The sequence below is a fragment of the Zonotrichia leucophrys genome, chromosome 4 (assembly GCF_028769735.1).
Source record: "Zonotrichia leucophrys gambelii isolate GWCS_2022_RI chromosome 4, RI_Zleu_2.0, whole genome shotgun sequence".
In the NCBI taxonomy this organism is placed as follows: domain Eukaryota; kingdom Metazoa; phylum Chordata; class Aves; order Passeriformes; family Passerellidae; genus Zonotrichia; species Zonotrichia leucophrys.
Window position 1 is genome coordinate 28,048,146 of NC_088173.1, and position 18,988 is coordinate 28,067,133.

At 40.4% G+C, this 18,988-nt stretch overlaps 1 protein-coding gene across 1 annotated transcript; it reads left to right on the forward strand.

The window, feature by feature from the left end:
* Positions 1–235: 235 nt before the first annotated feature.
* HADH (hydroxyacyl-CoA dehydrogenase) lies at positions 236–17,690 on the forward strand. Its single transcript, XM_064710935.1, has 8 exons — positions 236–426; positions 3,616–3,744; positions 5,050–5,207; positions 9,943–10,069; positions 11,313–11,402; positions 12,927–12,999; positions 16,073–16,189; positions 17,222–17,690. The coding sequence occupies exons 1-8, from the start codon at positions 298–300 to the stop codon at positions 17,338–17,340; spliced, it is 942 nt and encodes a 313-aa protein (XP_064567005.1). The 5' UTR covers positions 236–297; the 3' UTR covers positions 17,341–17,690.
* The last annotated feature ends 1,298 nt before the right edge of the window (positions 17,691–18,988 follow it).

The following is an 18,988-nucleotide window of genomic DNA, read 5'->3' on the forward strand; positions in this document are numbered from 1 at the left end:
CGGGCAGGTGAGCGCTGAGGCAAAGGGCGGCCCTCAGCGCAGCCTCGGCCGCCGGCCCAGCGCCAGCCGGGGACTCGCGGGCGTGCCGGCAGCGTGTCCTTGCCCTTGCTGCTTGGCTCTTAAAGAATCAGAGGTAGCGAAGGTGAAAGACCCAACACGCCTGCCCCGTCGGCGGGCAGCTGGGACTGGGCAGCCGGAACCGGCCGCCTTCCCCCGGGGCGGAGCGCGGCCCTCGCCCCGCCCGGCCCGGCCCGGCTCCGCCTGTCCCGTTCGCGCCGCTCGCTCCGCGCCTTCGCCATGGCCTTCGCCACCCGCCAGTTCGTGCGCGCCGCCTCCTCCGACGCCGCCACGGCGGCCGCCAAGAAGCTGCTCATCAAGCATGTCACGATCATCGGCGGCGGCCTCATGGGCGCCGGCATCGCCCAGGTGAGCGCGGTGCGGCGGCCCGGCCGCGGGGCGGGAGGGAGCGGAGGCGCCATGGCGGCCGGGGCCCGGGGCGAGCCCTGCGGCCAGCGCGGGCCCTTCCCGGGCTGCTGCTCCTGCGTCCCGGAGCTCCGCTGGGGCTCTTCGCTCGGAGCTGAGCCCGGCCGTGGTGCTGCGCTCCGCGCTGTCCCCGGGCGGGAAGGGACGAGCTCTAGGGAGGGCGAGCGGTCAGCTGGCGGACCAGCATTAATAAAACCCACAACTAAACGTAACAACCCTCCTGGCGCTTCTCAGGACGTGTTACGGTCCACGGTCAAACTCCTTCGCGCTTGCCTTCCCAGGCTGTGTTTGTGTGGGAAGCAGCGGCTGCGCCGGCTCTCGGCCGGGCTGGGCGGGACGCGCCGCTGCGCTTGCCTTGCCAGGGTGCCGCGGGTTCGGGCTCCGCTGCTGCCGGGGCTGCTCCTCTCCGCTCTGCTTGCTCAACTCTCACACTTCCGATCCACCCATCCTCAGGTCGGACGACTTGGAGAGGAGAACCCAGGCTGATGGCTTAAATTGCTTAAGGTAGTTCTTAATGCGTGGGCTAATTGTAAACAGACAGTGGGACTGTGAAAATACGTGGAAAATGTTGGTTGGAAAGAAGATTATTCTAACTTGGCAAGAGAGCAGGTCTAGTGATTATTTTTAGACGTTTTACATGCAGAAGCTAAAATGAACATTTAGCTGTCATTCATCTTCAGAATTATGAAGTGGTTAATATTTAAATAGGACTTATTTTCCCAGAGCTTAACCTCAGGCCTTTGGCTTTTAAGTTCACCTTTGGCTTGATAGCTTTAGGATATTAAATTGAAGAGTCCTTTCAGTGATTGAAAATTTTGGCACTTAGTTACTTCAGAGAAAGAACCCGTTGCCCAGGATACCAGCGTGGTTCACAAACTTCACAAAGAATAAGGGGGGCACGCAAACATCCGAGGGGAAATGGACAGTGAGGCTGGAGCTGGAGCTCATGAATAGCAGTTCTCCATTTCAATGAATTAATAGGTTTGCCTCTCAGAACTAAAGATTTCTTACATTCCTGGTCAAATCTCTAGCAGTGATCTCTACAGTGGCAATTATTTTGCTAAGACAATAGTTGTTTGTTCTCTTTTCTGATAAAAACACTCCTCTGTATCATAATACTAAAGCTTGAGGTTTCCACTGGAGAACCATCAAAGAACAACTTAGAAAAAAGTTGGTTTTGTGTTTGAGGAAGATGCAGACTATGCAAAGCTTATAATTTTCCAGGTAAGTGTGCTGATCTCGTTCTGCTGGACTGCACATTTTCAGAGAGCAGCTTGTCACGAGAAACATGTCTGGTATTTGACAGTAACAGGGGTTGCAGGCCTCTACCACTGTTAAGGACCCAGGATTATTTTGCTGACCATCTGCCTCCAATTTATCAATCCAAACTTATCTCAAAGCAGAGGTCATTGTAACACTGAGTGGTGTCTCCCCTGTACCCTATTAATAAAGCTGCTTTTCATCCCTTTTTGAGCACTTAAGAAACTGCATCTCCTGTTCTCCTGGCATTTCATACTGTCAGTGAAGCAAGCCTCTGCTAAAGTGTATGGCTTTATTTATATTTATATTTATTGGCTTTATTATAATTTATTTATAATTTTTGATTATGCTCTGTGAAAAGCACTTCTGTATGAAAAAAGCAGTGACTCCCCAGCACTTGTGCTTCTTATTTGGAAACACATTCTAAAGATCATTGGATAGTAGAGTTTAGGCAAGTGTGTGATTGAGTTGCAAGGAAATGGTATGATCCTGTCTCATTTTCTTCTTCCCTGTCCATGTAAATATGGTGGGAAATGGGAGATGTTAATTTTTCTAGGATTTCTCACCAGCTGGTCAGTGATAGTGTCATAAAGGGTTCCTTAGTGAAGCAGCTCTAAAAATGTGCTTCGTAATGATTTTTCATCCTCAGATGAAAAATCACTGTTTCAAATGATTAGCAACAGATGAAGTGTTAGAAGTTTAAATGGTGTTTATGGAATGGCCATAGTGAAAATAAAAAACCTAGTTGGATAAAGAAATGTCTGTCTGCAGACTGACCCCTTGTTAGAGCTCTACTGCTGCTGTCCAGAGACAATCTGGCATTTCTTTATTTGCTGGGTTAGTGAGGCAAATTGGATGAGAACATCACCATGCGTTTCTTCATGAGATAGCTGCACTTTCCACTTCAGCTAGCTGTGGTGGAATAGGTCTTGTGGGTGCATGAGTCTTTAGTCATCACTTTAGTCATGTAAGGTTAAATGCAAGGTAAAAGATTGCAGAAGGGAAGCTCTGAAGTTGACTCACTTTAAAACCATCAGTGGAACTGTGTTCTAATATTTGTTTTACACAGTTACTAAATCACAGCTCTGTTAGTTCAAGGATTCTAGAAGTGAAGAGAGGCTGTTGCTAACTAACAAGAGGAACATAAAGTAAAAGTGAAGTAACAGATAATGAGCACTTGATCTTTAATGTGCTGATGCAGTGTGAGACTGTGATGTTTAGTGTTTGATATTAATTGAAATGCCAACCAAAAGGCAATCCAGTAGTGCTGTGTGTAGCTGAGCCAGTGTTTGCACCAAGTGCAGAGCAGGGAGACTTTGCAGCCATTCTTGTCTGTGTGGGATCCTGGAGTGGCAAATGTCCACTGCTGCTCCCAGCTTCTCTGGCCCAGCTTCACCTCCTGTTGTTGCAGGGACACGCTTGTGGCCTGGCAGCAGGGCTGTGTGCTGGGGACACAGGGTTGGCCATCCCCTGTGCCACCTGCTCACCCTGCCAGCGTTCCAGTTTTGGCCTCCACAGCCCTTTTTCCTTACCAGATCCAAGGCTCTCAGCTAAAACATTTGTTCCTTTCAAGACAGCTGTTTATTCTGTAGCCATGGCCACAGAATTTAGATGCCTTCAGACACAAGATTCTGCAGACAGTGTGAGGGAGAGATTTCTTTTTCCTTTTCCTTCAAGTTGAGACCTTTATGCCTTCAAGCATCACCCCAGCTGTATACAGGCTTTTATGATTTTTCTAGTCAAGTGTATTTAATTCAATGTATTCTAGCTCTCTTTTGCCTAAATGCCTGGCATTTTGTCTGTCAACACAAATGAATATGATTGATTATTTTGTGACATTGAGTTGAATTTTTGTTTTCTTTTAACTTCCAGGTTGCAGCAGCCAGTGGTCACACTGTGGTATTAGTTGACCAGTCAGATGAAATCCTTAAAAAGTCTACAAAAGGAATTGAAGAGAGTTTGAAGAGAGTGATAAAGAAGAAGTTTGCAGATAAGCCTGAGGTTGACACCTTCTTTATTCCTCTAGGAAAACTGGGAAGAATAAAAGCTGCCATATTGAAGTTATGATATTGCAGTTATGCATTACAGAACATGTTATTATACTTGCTTAAAAAGGAAACTTTTTTCCCAGTGTGCTCAAGAACCTGGACTTTCAGTTTGTTTTTTATTTTTGATTTAGGGAGGTTGAAAGATGTGTCACCTCATTTTCTTTCCTTAATAAACTTCAGCTTTAAGCTGAAGATCTAAACCAACTTAGCAATCTTTTAAAACGGATGCTAAGTGTGAAATGCAATAAAATTATTCATCTTAACTTAAAAGCAAGCAGTCTTTGAGTGCTTACCTGGGAATGCACCCATTTTGTCCAAAAGCAAAAAGTAACAAAATTGTCTTAATACCTGAGTAAGGAGTCTTTTATTTTTTTTTTTCTCCTCCTAACACTTGGGCACAGGATTACTGCAAAGGAAATGAGAGTGCAAGTGACATGTGTTGGATTTATAACTTTGCACTTGCACTGCTGAGTAATCTTGCCTACAGCCAGCCACTGTGGTGCAGTTGATGAGTCTGGCTTTGTATCCTAAGGGTTACTTGTTGCTGTGCTTGCTTTTCTGAATTCCTCAGCAGATTCATTTGTTCTTTTGATACATATTAACATATACAATGTACACTGGTATTGATGATTGCCAGAAAATGATGCAGCAGAGGAAGGAAATAAAAAGGCCTTGCTTGCAGGAGTATGGAAGTGCCAGGATAAGTAGAGGATACGTACATAATTATGGAGAGCCTTTTAATCAAAAAGAAAGCTATCCACATAATACTTGCACTTTTTGTATGACATTATATTTTACCATATAGAGTTTTTTTTATTTTTACTGTGTCTCCATGTACCCTTGGCTAAAAGTCTTGCGTTTCTGTTTGATTTCTGCCCTCACAAACTACGTCAACAGATTTACTAGTGAGGAAACGTTTTTCCCCACTTTTTCACTGAAACTTTAGCCACTGATTGACCAACCAGGTGATCACTCAGACTCTTGTGCTGAAGGTTGGACTACAGCAAATGGTCTTCCTGAAAGAATGAGTTTAAAGGTCTCCTATTTGCTTCAAAACAGATTTGATTGGCTAGGAAAACTTTGTCACTGGAGAGTATCGTACCTCTACACACTTAGAACCTTCTCATTGATTTGGGAATGTGGCAGACTGCCTGCATTTTTGGGGGTTCAAAACCACCAGATAACATAAGGGGATTCTCATATAAAAGTAAATTAAATCACTGTAAATAGACATTACAGCTGCTTGAAAATGTTTCAGGCTGGTGCTGAGTTCATTCAGAAGACCTTGAAGAACCTCACAACAAGCACAGATGCAGCATCAGTGGTCCACAGCACGGATTTGGTGATAGAAGCCATTGTGGAGAACCTGGAAGTTAAAAATAAACTCTTCCAGACACTGGATAAGTTTGCTCCAGAGTATGTATATTTTTCCTGTTACATTTTGAAACTTAGACTATTTTCTGTTTTTCCACTCACAATTAGTTCTCTGTTTTCTTAGCTGCTTTATTTAAGAATGAGTTTTGCTGTCTCAGACTAGCTCCACACTATTATGTTGGTGTGGAATAGTTGTGCCAGGTGCATATGTTATAAACATTCCCAGGTGTGTTGCATTGCTTCATTTGTTGTTCCAGGTGTGTTTAGTCATTAGGATTGCCTATCTACTTGGCACTTTCAAATCTTAATCCAACTACAAATGCAGAACAGTAGAATTGACTTGTTCCAGTGTACATGAGTTACTGTTAATGTTGTGTTCCCATACCTGAATTGGGAATTGGAATTATAAAGTATTTGTTTCCAGCACACCTGTCATAAACAAGTTCTAAGAAGTCTCAGCCAGCTCAATAATGTCTTAAGTGAACTAACTTTACTTTGTATTACAGGAGTTAGGAAACAGCCACTGCTTGTTATTGTGTGTGATGTAAAAGGGTAAATAGTATTTTAGTAGGTACTCATTCAGTTACATAAAGTCCCTGGAAATGTCCTTGACCTATATTTGATAACTGTTGGAAGCTACTGTTGAATATTATCCAAAGCCAAAAATGCTGTTAAGGTGAGCATGCAGTCTCAGAAATTTGAGCCTTGTAATTGATGAGTCAGGATCACAAGACCTTGACTGCTTGTTGAGATTTTAACTAGTGCAGGTAAATTTGGGGGTATTGGCTAAGAGATATTCTAGACTGTCTGACCTGTCAACTGGGCAAGCTGTGGCTTGAATATCATATCAAGGGAAAAAAGATGTTTTAATTAGTTAACTTCAGCCTGGGGAGATTGTCAGGCTTTCTCCTCCTGTCAGTAATTAAAATTACTTTGTAATTTTGAATACAGTCAATGATCACAAGTAGCCATGTACTGAGCACAGGGTAACTTACCATTACCCTGACACACAAAAGTAAAGAGATGCCTTCAACGTTTATGAGAGTACCTTGTTGTGGTTGGTTTGTGTGTTTGTGCCTATTTTGTGCAAACAGACCGCTGGTTGGCCGAGTATTTAATGAGCAAATTGGGGTGTACTAAATGGTGAACTGTCAAAAACCAGTCAGCAAGGAAATATGGGCATGGAGACTTGGAGCCTCACATAAAAATATGTGTGTTTGGAACACCTGAGGCTGTTTTTTGGAAGACTGAGCTGTTTGTCAGCACAGCTGCTGTAAAACATCAAATTTTACATCACAGTGTTAAAAGATACTGGGCGTTGTTCAAATCTGCTCCTGCCCATTGCAAAAAGGATGATTTTGCAGTGGTGGGGAAAATTGCTAAGACAAGAAGCCTTCCTTTTTAAGAGGATATTTGGAAGCTATTATTAACATACAGGTGTCTTATGTGTAGGATCAAGGAAGTTTAGGTGGGTGGCAAAAAAACAGGTTGCAGTGTGGAAAGTCTAGATGAAAAACTGGTAAAATAGTGAAACTGAGTAGTCAAGTGTTTATAATGTTAGCTTTGGATACAAAAGGTAATTTGTAACTGTGAGAGTGTATAGAGTTGCAGATGGTGTGCTTAGTGTGGGGAAAGACAAACCTGTAGTGAGTATTTTTCCATGTGTTAGAAGGAAGCAGTAGGCTTTACTCATCCCACATGGCACTGTGCTGGAATAGAAATCTCTCCCTGTCAGTGCCAGCATTCTACAGCCTTCTAAGATTGAATAGTTCAAAATTTATAAACCTATTGTGTGAACTAACTGTTGTGTCAGCTCTAGGGGTGGTAGACTTGTGATTAATTGGTAACAAAGACAGCTTTGAGTCTCAGGAGGAGCTTTGCTTCTGAGGGCCTCTGAGCACTGGTGGCCCTCTGCAGTGTGGGTTACAGGGGGAGACCAGGAGAGACCAGGATGCTGTGAAGGAAGGACTCGGCTTCATTCAAATCTCAGGACTTCCCAGAGGGGTGGATGATAGCAGGTGGAAGTGTGAGGGGCTATGTATGACAGCTGTTCTGGCAAGATGAATTCTGCCTGTGAAATGCAAGGTGTGTGAAACCCTGCATTTTTCTTCTTTTGTGATGTATTTCATGTTTCATGCATTTCCTCAGCTGCAACATGTACTTGTTCATCTCCCATTTTTGCACTATGGAGACATCTCTGAGGAAAACAAATAAGTCTGGGAACTGCAAAAAACTGAAGTATTACAATAGCACAATTAACTTAATTCCTTTTCCTTTTCTTATAAAGTAACTGTAATTCTTCTGAAAGTGGATCTAAACATGTAGGGGATGGGAAAGCTATTCTTTTACTGAGAGAAGTTGTATTTGTGAGTGGGGAGCAAATTTCTCATGAGTGTTCAAATCAAATGTAATAAGCCAGGAGCATCTGGAAACCCCAGAGCACCTTGGAAACTCAGAGTATTCCCCATCTGGGTAACTGTCCAGGTGAAACAGTGGATGCTGTTTCTTGGGTGCCATTGGTCTGAGAACATACTGGTTTATGTTCTCAGAGCAAAAATTTATGTTTTTGGAGCTTTGCAAAACGTGGAAGGCAGAGTTGTATGTTCTATTCCTCTCAGAATTAAACTCACCATATTTGGTATTTATTACTGTGTTACACGGTCATCATCTTTGGACCAGAGTAAAGCATTGCTACCCATTCTTCAGTTCTGTTTTCCTTTTCTAGAGTGGAGTTAGTCTTGCATTTCCATTTTGAAAAAGGTCAGGCTAGGATTTTTGTAGACACTGCAGCACTTTTCCAAACAGGGTTGTAACAAATATGACAAAAGAACTTTTGCATTTCCAGTTTAAGAACTTTTCTGTACTTGATTTCTGGTTTTTTCTGGGACTGTAGTAAATGCCCATCAATATTCTTTGGTCTAGGATTTGCCTTTAGATGTGGAAACTCAGCTTGGACCTGGCCAGTGTTTTTCAGCTGTTCACTGTGTTCAAATGAATGTGTTAAAAAACTGTTAAAAAAGAAGCATTACTCAGTGTTTGCTGTGTAAGGCAGCTGGACTGTAAGAGTTGGATTTATTGGAAATATTTATTAGGGTTTCTCTTGTGTTGGGCTCTGCTTTTGACGTCTTTCCCTGAGCCACTAGATGGCACCAAGAGAAAGCATTCTTCTGCTGGGAAAGCCATTTCTGTGCCTTCACTAGTTGGGGCTTCCCAAAGCCTCCCAACTCTGCTGCCCTCTGAAGCATGGATTGTGTAATTCTAAGTCACAGAGGCATGAAAATTCTATTCTAAACTCAATGAAATCAATTGGTTGGTCAGAGAAGAAAGTGTAACTAAAATGCACTTATTCACAGTGCAAATCCAATGCTTTTCTTTTTTCCAAGGCTTTCTAGTGTGTGAGGCTACAGAAGAAGTACTGAGGTAAAATCTCTTAAGTGAACTTAGATATAAACCTAGCAATTATATTTCACAAATCAATGTGCTTCTTTTTTATATGAGTATTTTAATTTTTACATACAGTAACAGATTTTCAGTGAGAGTAAGTGACTTTTGTATTCACTGGCCTTGCAAGGTCAAAACTATGAAATGTAGAATGCTCCTTTTAGTACCTTACCTCAGAGCAGTATAAGGCCACTTTATGGTGGGGAGATAATAAAAGAATATTTGTAAGAAGAATAAGCAGGAATTTTCTGGACTTTTATTTCTTCACTGTAACAAAAAAGAAAACATAATAAAAAACTGAAAACAAATTGAATGCTTTTGTCTTGAAATGTTGTCTTTAATGCCACTATAAGTTGTCACCATGACTTGGACATAAATTTCCTGAAAGCTCTGTTGTAAAGCTCAGTTACATCTTAGTAGAATGTAAGCAAAATATCAACATAGATAAACATTTGCTGAGTCCAGTAGGATCATATAAATATGTCTGTTACATATTTATACATTCAAGGTGGTTTTCTGCAAAACAGAAAGGGATGGTAGGATGCAGTCCAAAATGAAAGGTAGGTTTTAATCTCTAATTTAGTTTCTGATTTTCTGATTTTCTGATTTGAAGAAAAAGCCATTTCTCTTAAGGTTTTGGTGTGATAGCAGGGCTGTTGGGGGTCTGAGATATTTCTGGGAGGACAAACCCAAACAAACAAAATACTCAAACCGTTATAAATTGCAGTTAGTAAATTTGGTTTATGTCTGGAGAAGGACTTCCTATATGTCTTAAAATTCTTGGCATTTTGTAGATCCTTTGTGGTGTCCTATGCATGGCAGGTCTTACATTTTCTCTGTTTTTTTTCCCTATTAAATCTTTGCTCTGGTGGTAAGTTTGCTCATCATGTCTATCATTGATAATTTCAAAATAAAGTAGATTGCAGATTTTCTGTATGACTCCAAAGTGCATTTTTGACATGGCATATGATTTGGTTTCAATAAATGTGTAAATGTGTTTAACAGCAAATAAAAATACCCTTAGGTTTCCAGGATTGCTGAAGGAATTACCTAGAATGGATCTGGGGAGTGAAATAAAATTTTCTAATTGCACAGTCCTTTTTTCTAGCCCCTAATAAAAGCATTCAATATAATTCCTCAGGAATCAGAAAGTCACACAGTCTTTGCAGTGGTTATTTGATTAAATTACTGTGCTTAGACCTCTGCAAAAGGACTGTGATAAACTACAGGGATATTTCTGAGAATTCTTGCCTGGTTAGCCAGTGGATGTCTATTTATGTTTAGTGCCTCAGTCTCCTACTGTCCTTCATGCAATCTGTGTATTTCTTATTCCCAGGCACACGATATTTGCAAGCAACACTTCATCCTTGCAAATCACAAAGATGGCAAATGCAACCACCAGGCAGGACCGATTTGGTGGTCTCCATTTCTTCAATCCTGTGCCCATGATGAAGCTTGTGGAGGTGAGTGTCCTGTGTGCAAGCCTTACAGGGGCTGCTATCATCATGTTCCATCAGCTACAGCTGCAGCCCAGCAGTGCAATTGTCAGCAGTGGGATTTCACTTAGATTGACAGAGCAGATCTCAGTTTGCAGCTGCTCTGATATGGAATTTGCTACCTCTAATGATTAGAGGGTACTGCAGTCTCTGGTGAGGAGCAGGTTTAACAGACAGAGGTAACTCCTTCAGTCTCAAGGCTCCTGAGTTCCCCACTGAACTGCCAGCAGAGGTGCTGTTTATAGCTATCATTTCAAGCAGGGAGGCTTATTCATAGGAATTGCTGATACTAGTGTAGAAATAAATAGAAAATGTCAGGAGATTAAATCTTATTGCCTTGTCACTTTTCAGACAAAGTCAGGTGTGTTTGTTTCAGTATTTCCAGTGCTACAGGCTGGGGAAGAGGGGCTGGTAATCTGACCAGAGGAAAAGGATCTGGGAGTGCTGGCTGACATCTGCTGAGCATGAGCCAGTGTGTGCCCAGGTGGCCAAGAAGGCCAATGCTATCCTGCCTTGTGTCAAAAATAGTGTGGCCAGCAGGACCAGGGCCATGGCTGTCCCCCTGTACTGGGCACTGGCGAGGCCACACCTCAAATGTTGTGTCCAGTTCTGGGCCTTTCTCTACAAGAAAGACATTGAGGTGCTGGAGTGTGTCTGGAGAAAGGAAACAGAGCCGGTGAAGAGTCCAGAGAGTAACTCACAGGAGGAGCAGCTGAGGGAGCTGGGATTGTTTAGCTTGAGAAAAGGAGGCCAAGGAGAAACCTTATCACTCCCTAAAATTATCTGAGAGGAGGTTATGGAGAGGTGGAGTAGCTGCTAGAACTTGTTCTATCAGGAACTACAGCTGTTTAAATGGGTCTCCAGGATGTTGTCTTTGTGTTTCCCAAGACAAGAGACTATGTAGCTTTTAGAGTTATTTTGATACACTATAATCTCTTAAGTGTGCTTTCAAAGAATGGTTCCTTTTACCATCCTTCCGTAGTGGCTGAGTGGGAAAGTGTCTTAAAGAAACACAACATTGCAAAATGCTGTATCTATGTGTAAAATAGTGTTCTGTGTCTGTTACATATTTATACATTCAAGGTGGTTTTCTGCAAAACATTTTGTGAATTTCTGGAAGAGTATTCTGGATTACATTGCTGCAATGGGAAAATGGGAGAGATTCTGCTCATTAATATGCTTATGCGCTCTCTACCTTCCCTGCACCCAGGTCATCAAGACTCCGATGACCAGCCAAAAGACTTTTGAATCACTTGTGGATTTCAGTAAAGCAGTAGGAAAGAGTCCTGTCAGTTGTAAGGTGAGTACATTTTGACAGTATACTGTTCAGAGGGTCTGTCCTTGTAGCCTGTTAATTTTAAGGTGATAGGTTTTAGTAGATGTATGAGGACTTCAAAAATTTCTAGGCTGCATCTTGTCCAGTTTGTCTTCATAATTAAAAGTAATTTGACAAAGAAAACACCCACATTTACCACAAATTCTTCAAAGTCCAGTGACTCTGGACATCTTGTCTAGAGCAGCAAAACTCACAGGTATCAGAGCTTACTGTTATGGAGTCTTTTTTTCAAGTCCTGCAGAAGTATAGACTGGAGAGTTTAAGCAGGAGTTCATCTTTAGCCATGCTAGAGACAAAACTGCTGCCTCTTGTACTGTGGGGCAGTTGGCTGGATCCTTCATGGTGTGTGCTCATTGCAAGGTTTTCTTAAGACTGCAGTAACTAGACACATATTCATCTTAATTTCTTCTCAGCTTTGGTTTATTTTCTCTAGAGAAACACCCTACTTTGAAAGCTCACTTTTTCTGAATCCATTAAGCTGTGGTCTGGATAGCTTTATGCAAGCTACTGCTTTGGGTTTCACAGCCCCCAGGAGACAGCTGATAATAAAAAGAAGGGCCTGCAATCCGGTAGTTACTGGATTAATTAATTCAGCTCTGGATGCTGGACTCTGATTCTAGCTATGTTCTATAAATTCTGGCTAAATTCTGTGGCCTTAGTTGACTTTTTTCCCATTTCTGTCACAGTTTAGTACCATGCAATGTGCAGAATATAGGAAGAATTGTTATAAATTAGTTTGGATAGAGAATAATGCTTTATTCATGCCTGAACTTTTTTTGTTTTTAAATTCTTGCTTATAGAAGAAACATTGCTTGGGATTCTCTGGATTAAATACTGAGATAAAGTGGAATGAATAATAAATATCTGAAACAGTAGTAATATACAAAATAATATTATATTTGCAGAACTCTTTCTCTTGTTTTTGATTGATTCTGCTTTTGATTGATGCTTGTGCAAAAGAAGTTTTGTATTCATTTGGTACCTTCTGACAGCATGTGTCTTATCTTTTCATTGTCAGTGTTGATGTTTGCTGTGAAAGCTATCCTAACTTTCAAAAGCACGGATCACCAGTGAGCAGTGGGGGAGAAGCAGACTATTTAGTCAGGAGTGCTTCTGGTAGTGGACACACACAAAAAAAACTTTTTAGGGAAGAATTGCTTTTCTCCTAACTTCAGGAAATTGTATCATTGACTCTTGATAAAGAAAAGACTAGCCATATTAAATTGTTTTAAGATTGATTGCTTTGGCTTGTAGTAGTCTTATTATTCTCAGTCATGATGACTGCTTATATGCCATTGCTTGTTTGAATTTCACAATGTTTTATGCTTTAATACTGAGCAGAAAAATTAGATGAAAAATACAGATCAGAAAGTATCTTAAGTAATGATACAATAAGTGTCTTCATCCACTTGTTTTATTTGTCACATAGCATTGAGTGTAGTTCTGGCAAAGAGTGCTAACTTAGAATGCCTTTTTTATTTTTCATAGGACACTCCAGGGTTTATTGTAAACCGTCTCCTGGTGCCATATATGATGGAAGCTGTTCGTCTTTTTGAGAGAGGTACTTGGTGGGATATTCACTTCAAGGGAGGTTGACATATAACACTACTAAATGTTACATTGCTTCAGAAAAGCCATGGGATTCCCTCAAAATTTTCAGACATTAATGAATAGAGAGTGTTAAATATGAGCCAACATGTGTAGCTGGAAAGACCTTGCCTTCTCTTTGAAATGTCAGGTTTTGCAGAGTTGGAAGGTGCTTGTGTGTGAAACCCCTGGTGGTGGAAAATGTTTCTGGCTAGGAGGTGACAAGGTGAGTGTAGAACCATTGTAAAAACATCCACTGCCACCTATTGAGGAGCTTTCCTCTCTCTGTCCCAGGAGACATTGATAAAAGTGATTGAAAGTCCCATAATGGGACTGTTAGTAAAGTTCTCCTGAGTTCACTGATATGGGGCTTGTGAAATAAACCCCCAGTTTCAAGGTAAGTGGTGTAATAGTGTCACATTGTGGTACTGGCACTAGAGTGATTTCAGCTCAGCTACTGCCACATAAAACTTTCTGTTCCCCTTCTGTGTTGATTTTTAGACATTGGTTCTTCAGGAACTCCTGTCTCACTGCTGGTCTCTTTTACATTAATATGTAGGTAAAAATAATTATGAATCCCCAAAGAACCACTGAATTTTTCAAAGCATTGAAGCTTGTTTTGAAAAGAAGCCAATAATGAATGTAGTGGATAAAGCTGAAATTACAGACTATAATTGCTTTTATTTCAAGTTCTCTGCTCATAGCTCTGTGCTACTAAGAATGTCATTTGAAACATTTTGTTTTTGAAATCACTGCCTTTTTACAGATGAAAGCACTCCATTTTCAGGATTCCACCAAGTCTGCTTTAAATATTAAAAATCTCTTTTAAAGCACATGGAAGGGATGGTTTGATTTCTAAAAAAAAGTAAAACAACACTACTTGTTTATCCATCAACAGATGTACCTAATTACATCTCAAAGGGAGAAAAGAGCAAATTTAGTGACTTGAAAGGCAAAGGCATGAATGTGAGGGGGCATTATTTTTTTAGAAAAAGTCACAGTTTTGAATAAAGTGTATGGGTGTTTCAGTGTGTTTAAAAGAGGTGCCTTTGTTAAGTGACATGTATCATTATGCATATTTCAGGAGACAACAGAACTTTTTAATTAAATGCAGGAGAAAACAGTTACTGGATTTGAATGTTAAAACCGAGTGCTTTTGCCTAAGCAAAACAATATTTCAATTTAATCTTTATTCTTTTTGTATCTTCTCCCACAGCATGATATTTACAAAATTGCTAAATTTCATTTGTGACTTTTTAACTTCAGTGAAATCAATTTAAAAAGCTAGTTGATGTCATGGGAAGGCTGATGGCTGTCTTTTAATTCATATGTTTGAGTGAATCAAGTTAAATTTCTATTATATCTTTTGTGTTTATTCTCAGAGTAGACACTTGAGCTAGAATCTACGTTAAATGAAATTGTGTCTCTTTCCTGGTAACCCCAAGCACTGAAATGCCATTTTATTGGGCTAGTCCTTGCATTTTTATTTGTACAAAATCTCATTCTGTTAAATGTGCACTTTTGCTTAAGCAATATACCTTTAGTATATTAACAATGACTTATACGGGGCTTATTGTAAATATTAATGTATAGTGGTCTGTACTGCTCTGCCCTTAGTAGAAAAACTAAAAAGCAGTCAGCTGAATTTCTATGGAAGTCTGCTTTATACTAGGAGAGACCAGAATGAGCTAGGGATATAGCCCTTGTTTGCTCTTTTTCTGCTTTTTGTTGTGCTGTAATTAAACTGTCGGGTGGCCTAGTACCAAGTTTGACAAAGTGGGACAAATCTGTTGAGGGAACAAGTCTGTATACCTCCATCAGCTGCAAGTGAGTTGAGAGTTTAGCTGTGTTTCAATTTGGGGAACTGAAATTATGCTAGAATTGGGTAAGACTACTCTCCACAGCTTCTCAGAAATAAAATGTGCCTTAAAAAAAACATTGTCAACTTTAAAGAGTAAAAGGAGGTATATAAATTATTAGTTCCTACAGAACTGTCACTGAAGTTGTTACCTTTACAAGAGATTTTGTAAATTTATTTCAAGGGCTCTCTGATCTTAGGCATATAAATTGCAGAAGCCTCTGTGTCTGCCACGCTGCCGGACACCGTGCATGCCTGTGCGCAGTGAGCACGGAGGTTACTTAACAAGGACCTCTGGGGTTTGTGTAACTTCATCCTTTTTGTAGCATCTGCAGAGAAAGTGCACTGCCTTTCTCAAAATATGAGTTAGAGGTATGCAGTAGAGATGCATCTGCTTTGATGACAGTCAAAAATATGTATTCCCAGCTAAAGAATGAGGTTAAAGTTACTGTGACAATGTGGCAGTGCAGGATTTGTATTTTTATAGGCTCAGACTGAAGCAGACGTAACAAATTTCTGATAATTTTATTCTTTCTTTTTAAATGATTGTGGAATTCATGAATTCATTTGCATCTGCACAGTCATTTCAGGTTTCTGTTATCTGCCATCTCTGATTCCAGCAGATATCCTCTGGTGATAGGTGCTGTAGCTCAGCATGTTACTCAGACTCCTGCCCCCTCTCCATGCCTGCCTTACCCATCAGCTGGATATCACTTGTGTTCTGGCAGCTGTAGCATAAGGGTAGCTCTGTGCTGTGCTTTGTTCAAAAGCTGCTGCTGATCTCATGGAGCTGAAATTGAGTTGTTTCCTTACTTACCCTGTTCTGCTGCCTCTAAAAGAAGCTCTTGTTTCTTCATAGTGACCAGTTCTTCTTTTAGTCATTCTGATAGGGTCAGCATGGTAGCTGTGGCTCCATCAGCAGTGCAGTGCTCTGTATTGAAATGCAAGAGGAAACCAGGAAAATAGAAAGCAGGCCTGCAGGGCTTGTTTTTTTTTCTTTTTTTGTGAGAGGTTCAGCTTTATGCTCCAGCATGTGTATGCTGACTCCAGTTTTTGTGGCTGTGAAACATGCAGAGATTTCTGTGAAGAGCTGCACCAGGGTGAAATAACACCCTGTTAATTATTTATAAGTGGTGCCAAGGAGATGCGGAATCTTCTCTGTTCCTCAAACTGTCAATCTTTTCTCTAGGAGATGCATCAAAGGAAGATATTGATGTTGCTATGAAGCTTGGGGCTGGCTATCCCATGGGTCCATTTGAACTGCTGGACTATGTTGGGTTGGATACCAGTAAATACATTATAGATGGTACTGCATGCTTCTTTTTTTCTGCTTTTCCACTTTCTAGCTAAATTGTAGATGTTTTAATGCAAATGTGACTCTTAATTATTTAAACGGAATGTTTATGGTATAGCCTTTGAACTGTTGAGGAGAAAGGATTCAGCTGTTAGGATTCAGCTCAGAATGCTGTGTGAGTACCACATTTGTACTGCATGCCTGTACCCTTTGTACTTGGGGACAGAACAGCTGTGGCTTTGCTGACTTCATCAAGTGCTGTTGGAAAATAGTAATGATATTAACATTAATGGTACTTTATATTACTAAAAAGAATCAGTGGGAAGGGTGATGTACTAGAGGTGAGGAATTCTGTGAAAATCGACAAATGTTGAGATTCCCTATCCTTTTTTTACCAGCCATATTTTCATTTTTAATTAATAGGAAACCCAGCAAATATCTCAAAATATGTAAGTGAACCATCTCCCTGTCACTTCAGTTAATAAGTGGGCGAATGTCAATACAGTAACAAAAACTTAAATAATGGTGATGACTTGTTGATGGTTGTTGTGTTCTTTTGAATGAGCAGCTTAAACATTCTCTGAGGCAGAATGTCACTTTGATGATGGCATTTTCAGTGGAACCTCTTTTAGTACTGTGGAGTAGTGTTACATTGTTCTAAGTCACCATTGTTTTGCAGGTAGAAATTCAACTTGGGATTTCTTTGCACTTGAATTTCTTTTCAGCAGAGCCTTTATTTTATTTCCTTGTACTTAACTATGTTTCAGAAGTTCTTAATTGTTTTAAAAAATCCTCAGTTGTGGGGACTGTAAGGTGTTTGGAGTACACTGAGCCTGAAGACTAATTCTTAGATTAGTGCATAATCATCAATACTGATCTGGGCTTTATGGAGCTGTACTGCAGGGTCTCAGAGAGCCTAGAATAAGTTCCAGTCCTTCTTCAGTTTTCTGACCTTTGAATGTTTTTCTAAGGAGATGCTGATCTCTATTATCTTTGCATGTAAACAGAACTGTTACTAATTCATCCACTTCCCTTCCTTTCCAGGGTGGCATTCATTAGAGCCCAACAATCCTCTTTTTGCACCCAGCCCACTCCTGAATAAACTGGTAGAAGAAAAGAAGCTGGGTAAAAAGACTGGAGAAGGATTTTACAAATACAAATGAACTCCAGACCTGAAGAGGTGTTAAGCAATCTGTATACGCTATTCAGCATTGCCATAATCCAGGTGTTTAAACCTTCCCAAGGGTGGCACAAGCTGCATTTAGAACATAACTCACTTGTGAACTGAGTGATTGCACTAGTTAACTATGGTCAAAGCTTGATTTGGTAGATTGTTTTTTTCTTGTAATTCCAAAAAATCTTTCAATGTACAGTGCCTTCATGAAATGTTGATTTTTCTCAGGTGCAGTACAGAATGACAAGTGAATTTATGTATTTGAAACGTTATTATATTGATGGAGAAAATCCTAAAAATAACCTCATTTTCTTAAAAATAAAACTTTCAACAATTTTGTATTGAGTGTGAGGGCTTGCAGTTGTATCTTGGATGGAGCCCACAGGGTGGCAGCCTCTTCCCACACTGACAAATGCAGCCTGGAAAGGCAATGGGTTGTTTTGTTAGGATTTTTCTTAAGTGCATTGCTAATCTGTAGATGTAAAATACAGTGCCTTGACCAGTAATGTTTTGAAGGACATATTTACAAGCAAATAAAAGAATCCCACAAAGGCAAGCTGCTCCCCAAACAGAAGGTTCCCAACAAAACAGTTAAAAGCAGAGGTCATGATTTGCATTGGGATTTTCTGTCATTTTCAATTAGTGGTTGAGGGCCTACTTTTGCTAGGTGCTGTAGAATCATAATGAAGATTTCTAGGGGATTTCTGGTCTCAGGGACATAAGCTAGGATGCTGGTGGAAGCTTCTGAATGTTTTCTAGAGTCCTGTAAATTGGCTGTATTTCAAGTGTCATTTTTCCACCATACACTACTACTGCAGTTGAGTACCTGCAGGATTGCAGTTGGGAGTTTGTGCTGGGTAAACAAATAAGAGTGTCTGGCTGTGTGAAGCACCTTCTGTTTTGCAACTTCATTTCCTTGGAGCTTAGCAGAGCTGAATTTGTCCATGGTGGGAGTGCATCAAATCCTGTCTTTTCTCCATTGCAGAGCAGTTGGGCATGAGGATTGGTGTTCCAGTTCAACTCAATAGTAGTGTTCCTTTGCTTTCTGTACTTAGTGCTTATATACCTATTTTTAGTTACAGAAATTATGAATAATCATTTAATGCCAAGTTGCCTCTTCCTCTCTTCTCCATCATTAATTCAGATTGCAACTATAGAAACTGAGTGCTGACAGAGGTTAGTTTCCTGGACATGATCACATAAGAAATCTTTGAGTAGATTATAAAATTTTTGGTTTATTGGATCCTGGTCCTTAATTACACGTCATCTAATTTTGAGCCACTTGCCTTCAAAGAAAAGGGTTAAAGGAAAGAAACAGTACTATAAACAGCTTCTTTTCTTTACTAATATGTTGTTAAACTGACTTGGTTTTACTGGAATGCAGTCCACTTCTTACATATGAAGTCTGTTTCACTGTTCTTAATGCTTGTAGCTCAGTTTAGTGACTTTTAAATACTGCAGGGTGAAGATAGCTTCAGTACTACTGTTTTCAGTAGTAATTAAAAACAGGAATATATATCACTCTTCTGTCTTAAAAAATGCTATTTGCTTTTTACAAAAAACATTTAGGTAGAAGTAATTTACTACTCATCCCTTTACTTGGATGATGATCTTTAATTTGGAAAGGGGAAGGTTTA

Coding starts and splice junctions, on each gene's coding strand:
- HADH (XM_064710935.1), top strand. CDS start 298: ATGGCCTTCGCCACCCGCCAGTTCGTGCGCGCCGCCTCCTCCGACGCC. Junction 5,208..9,942: donor CTGGATAAGTTTGCTCCAGA/GTATGTATATTT, acceptor TCTTATTCCCAG/GCACACGATATTTGCAAGCA. Junction 16,190..17,221: donor CAGTAAATACATTATAGATG/GTACTGCATGCT, acceptor CTTCCTTTCCAG/GGTGGCATTCATTAGAGCCC.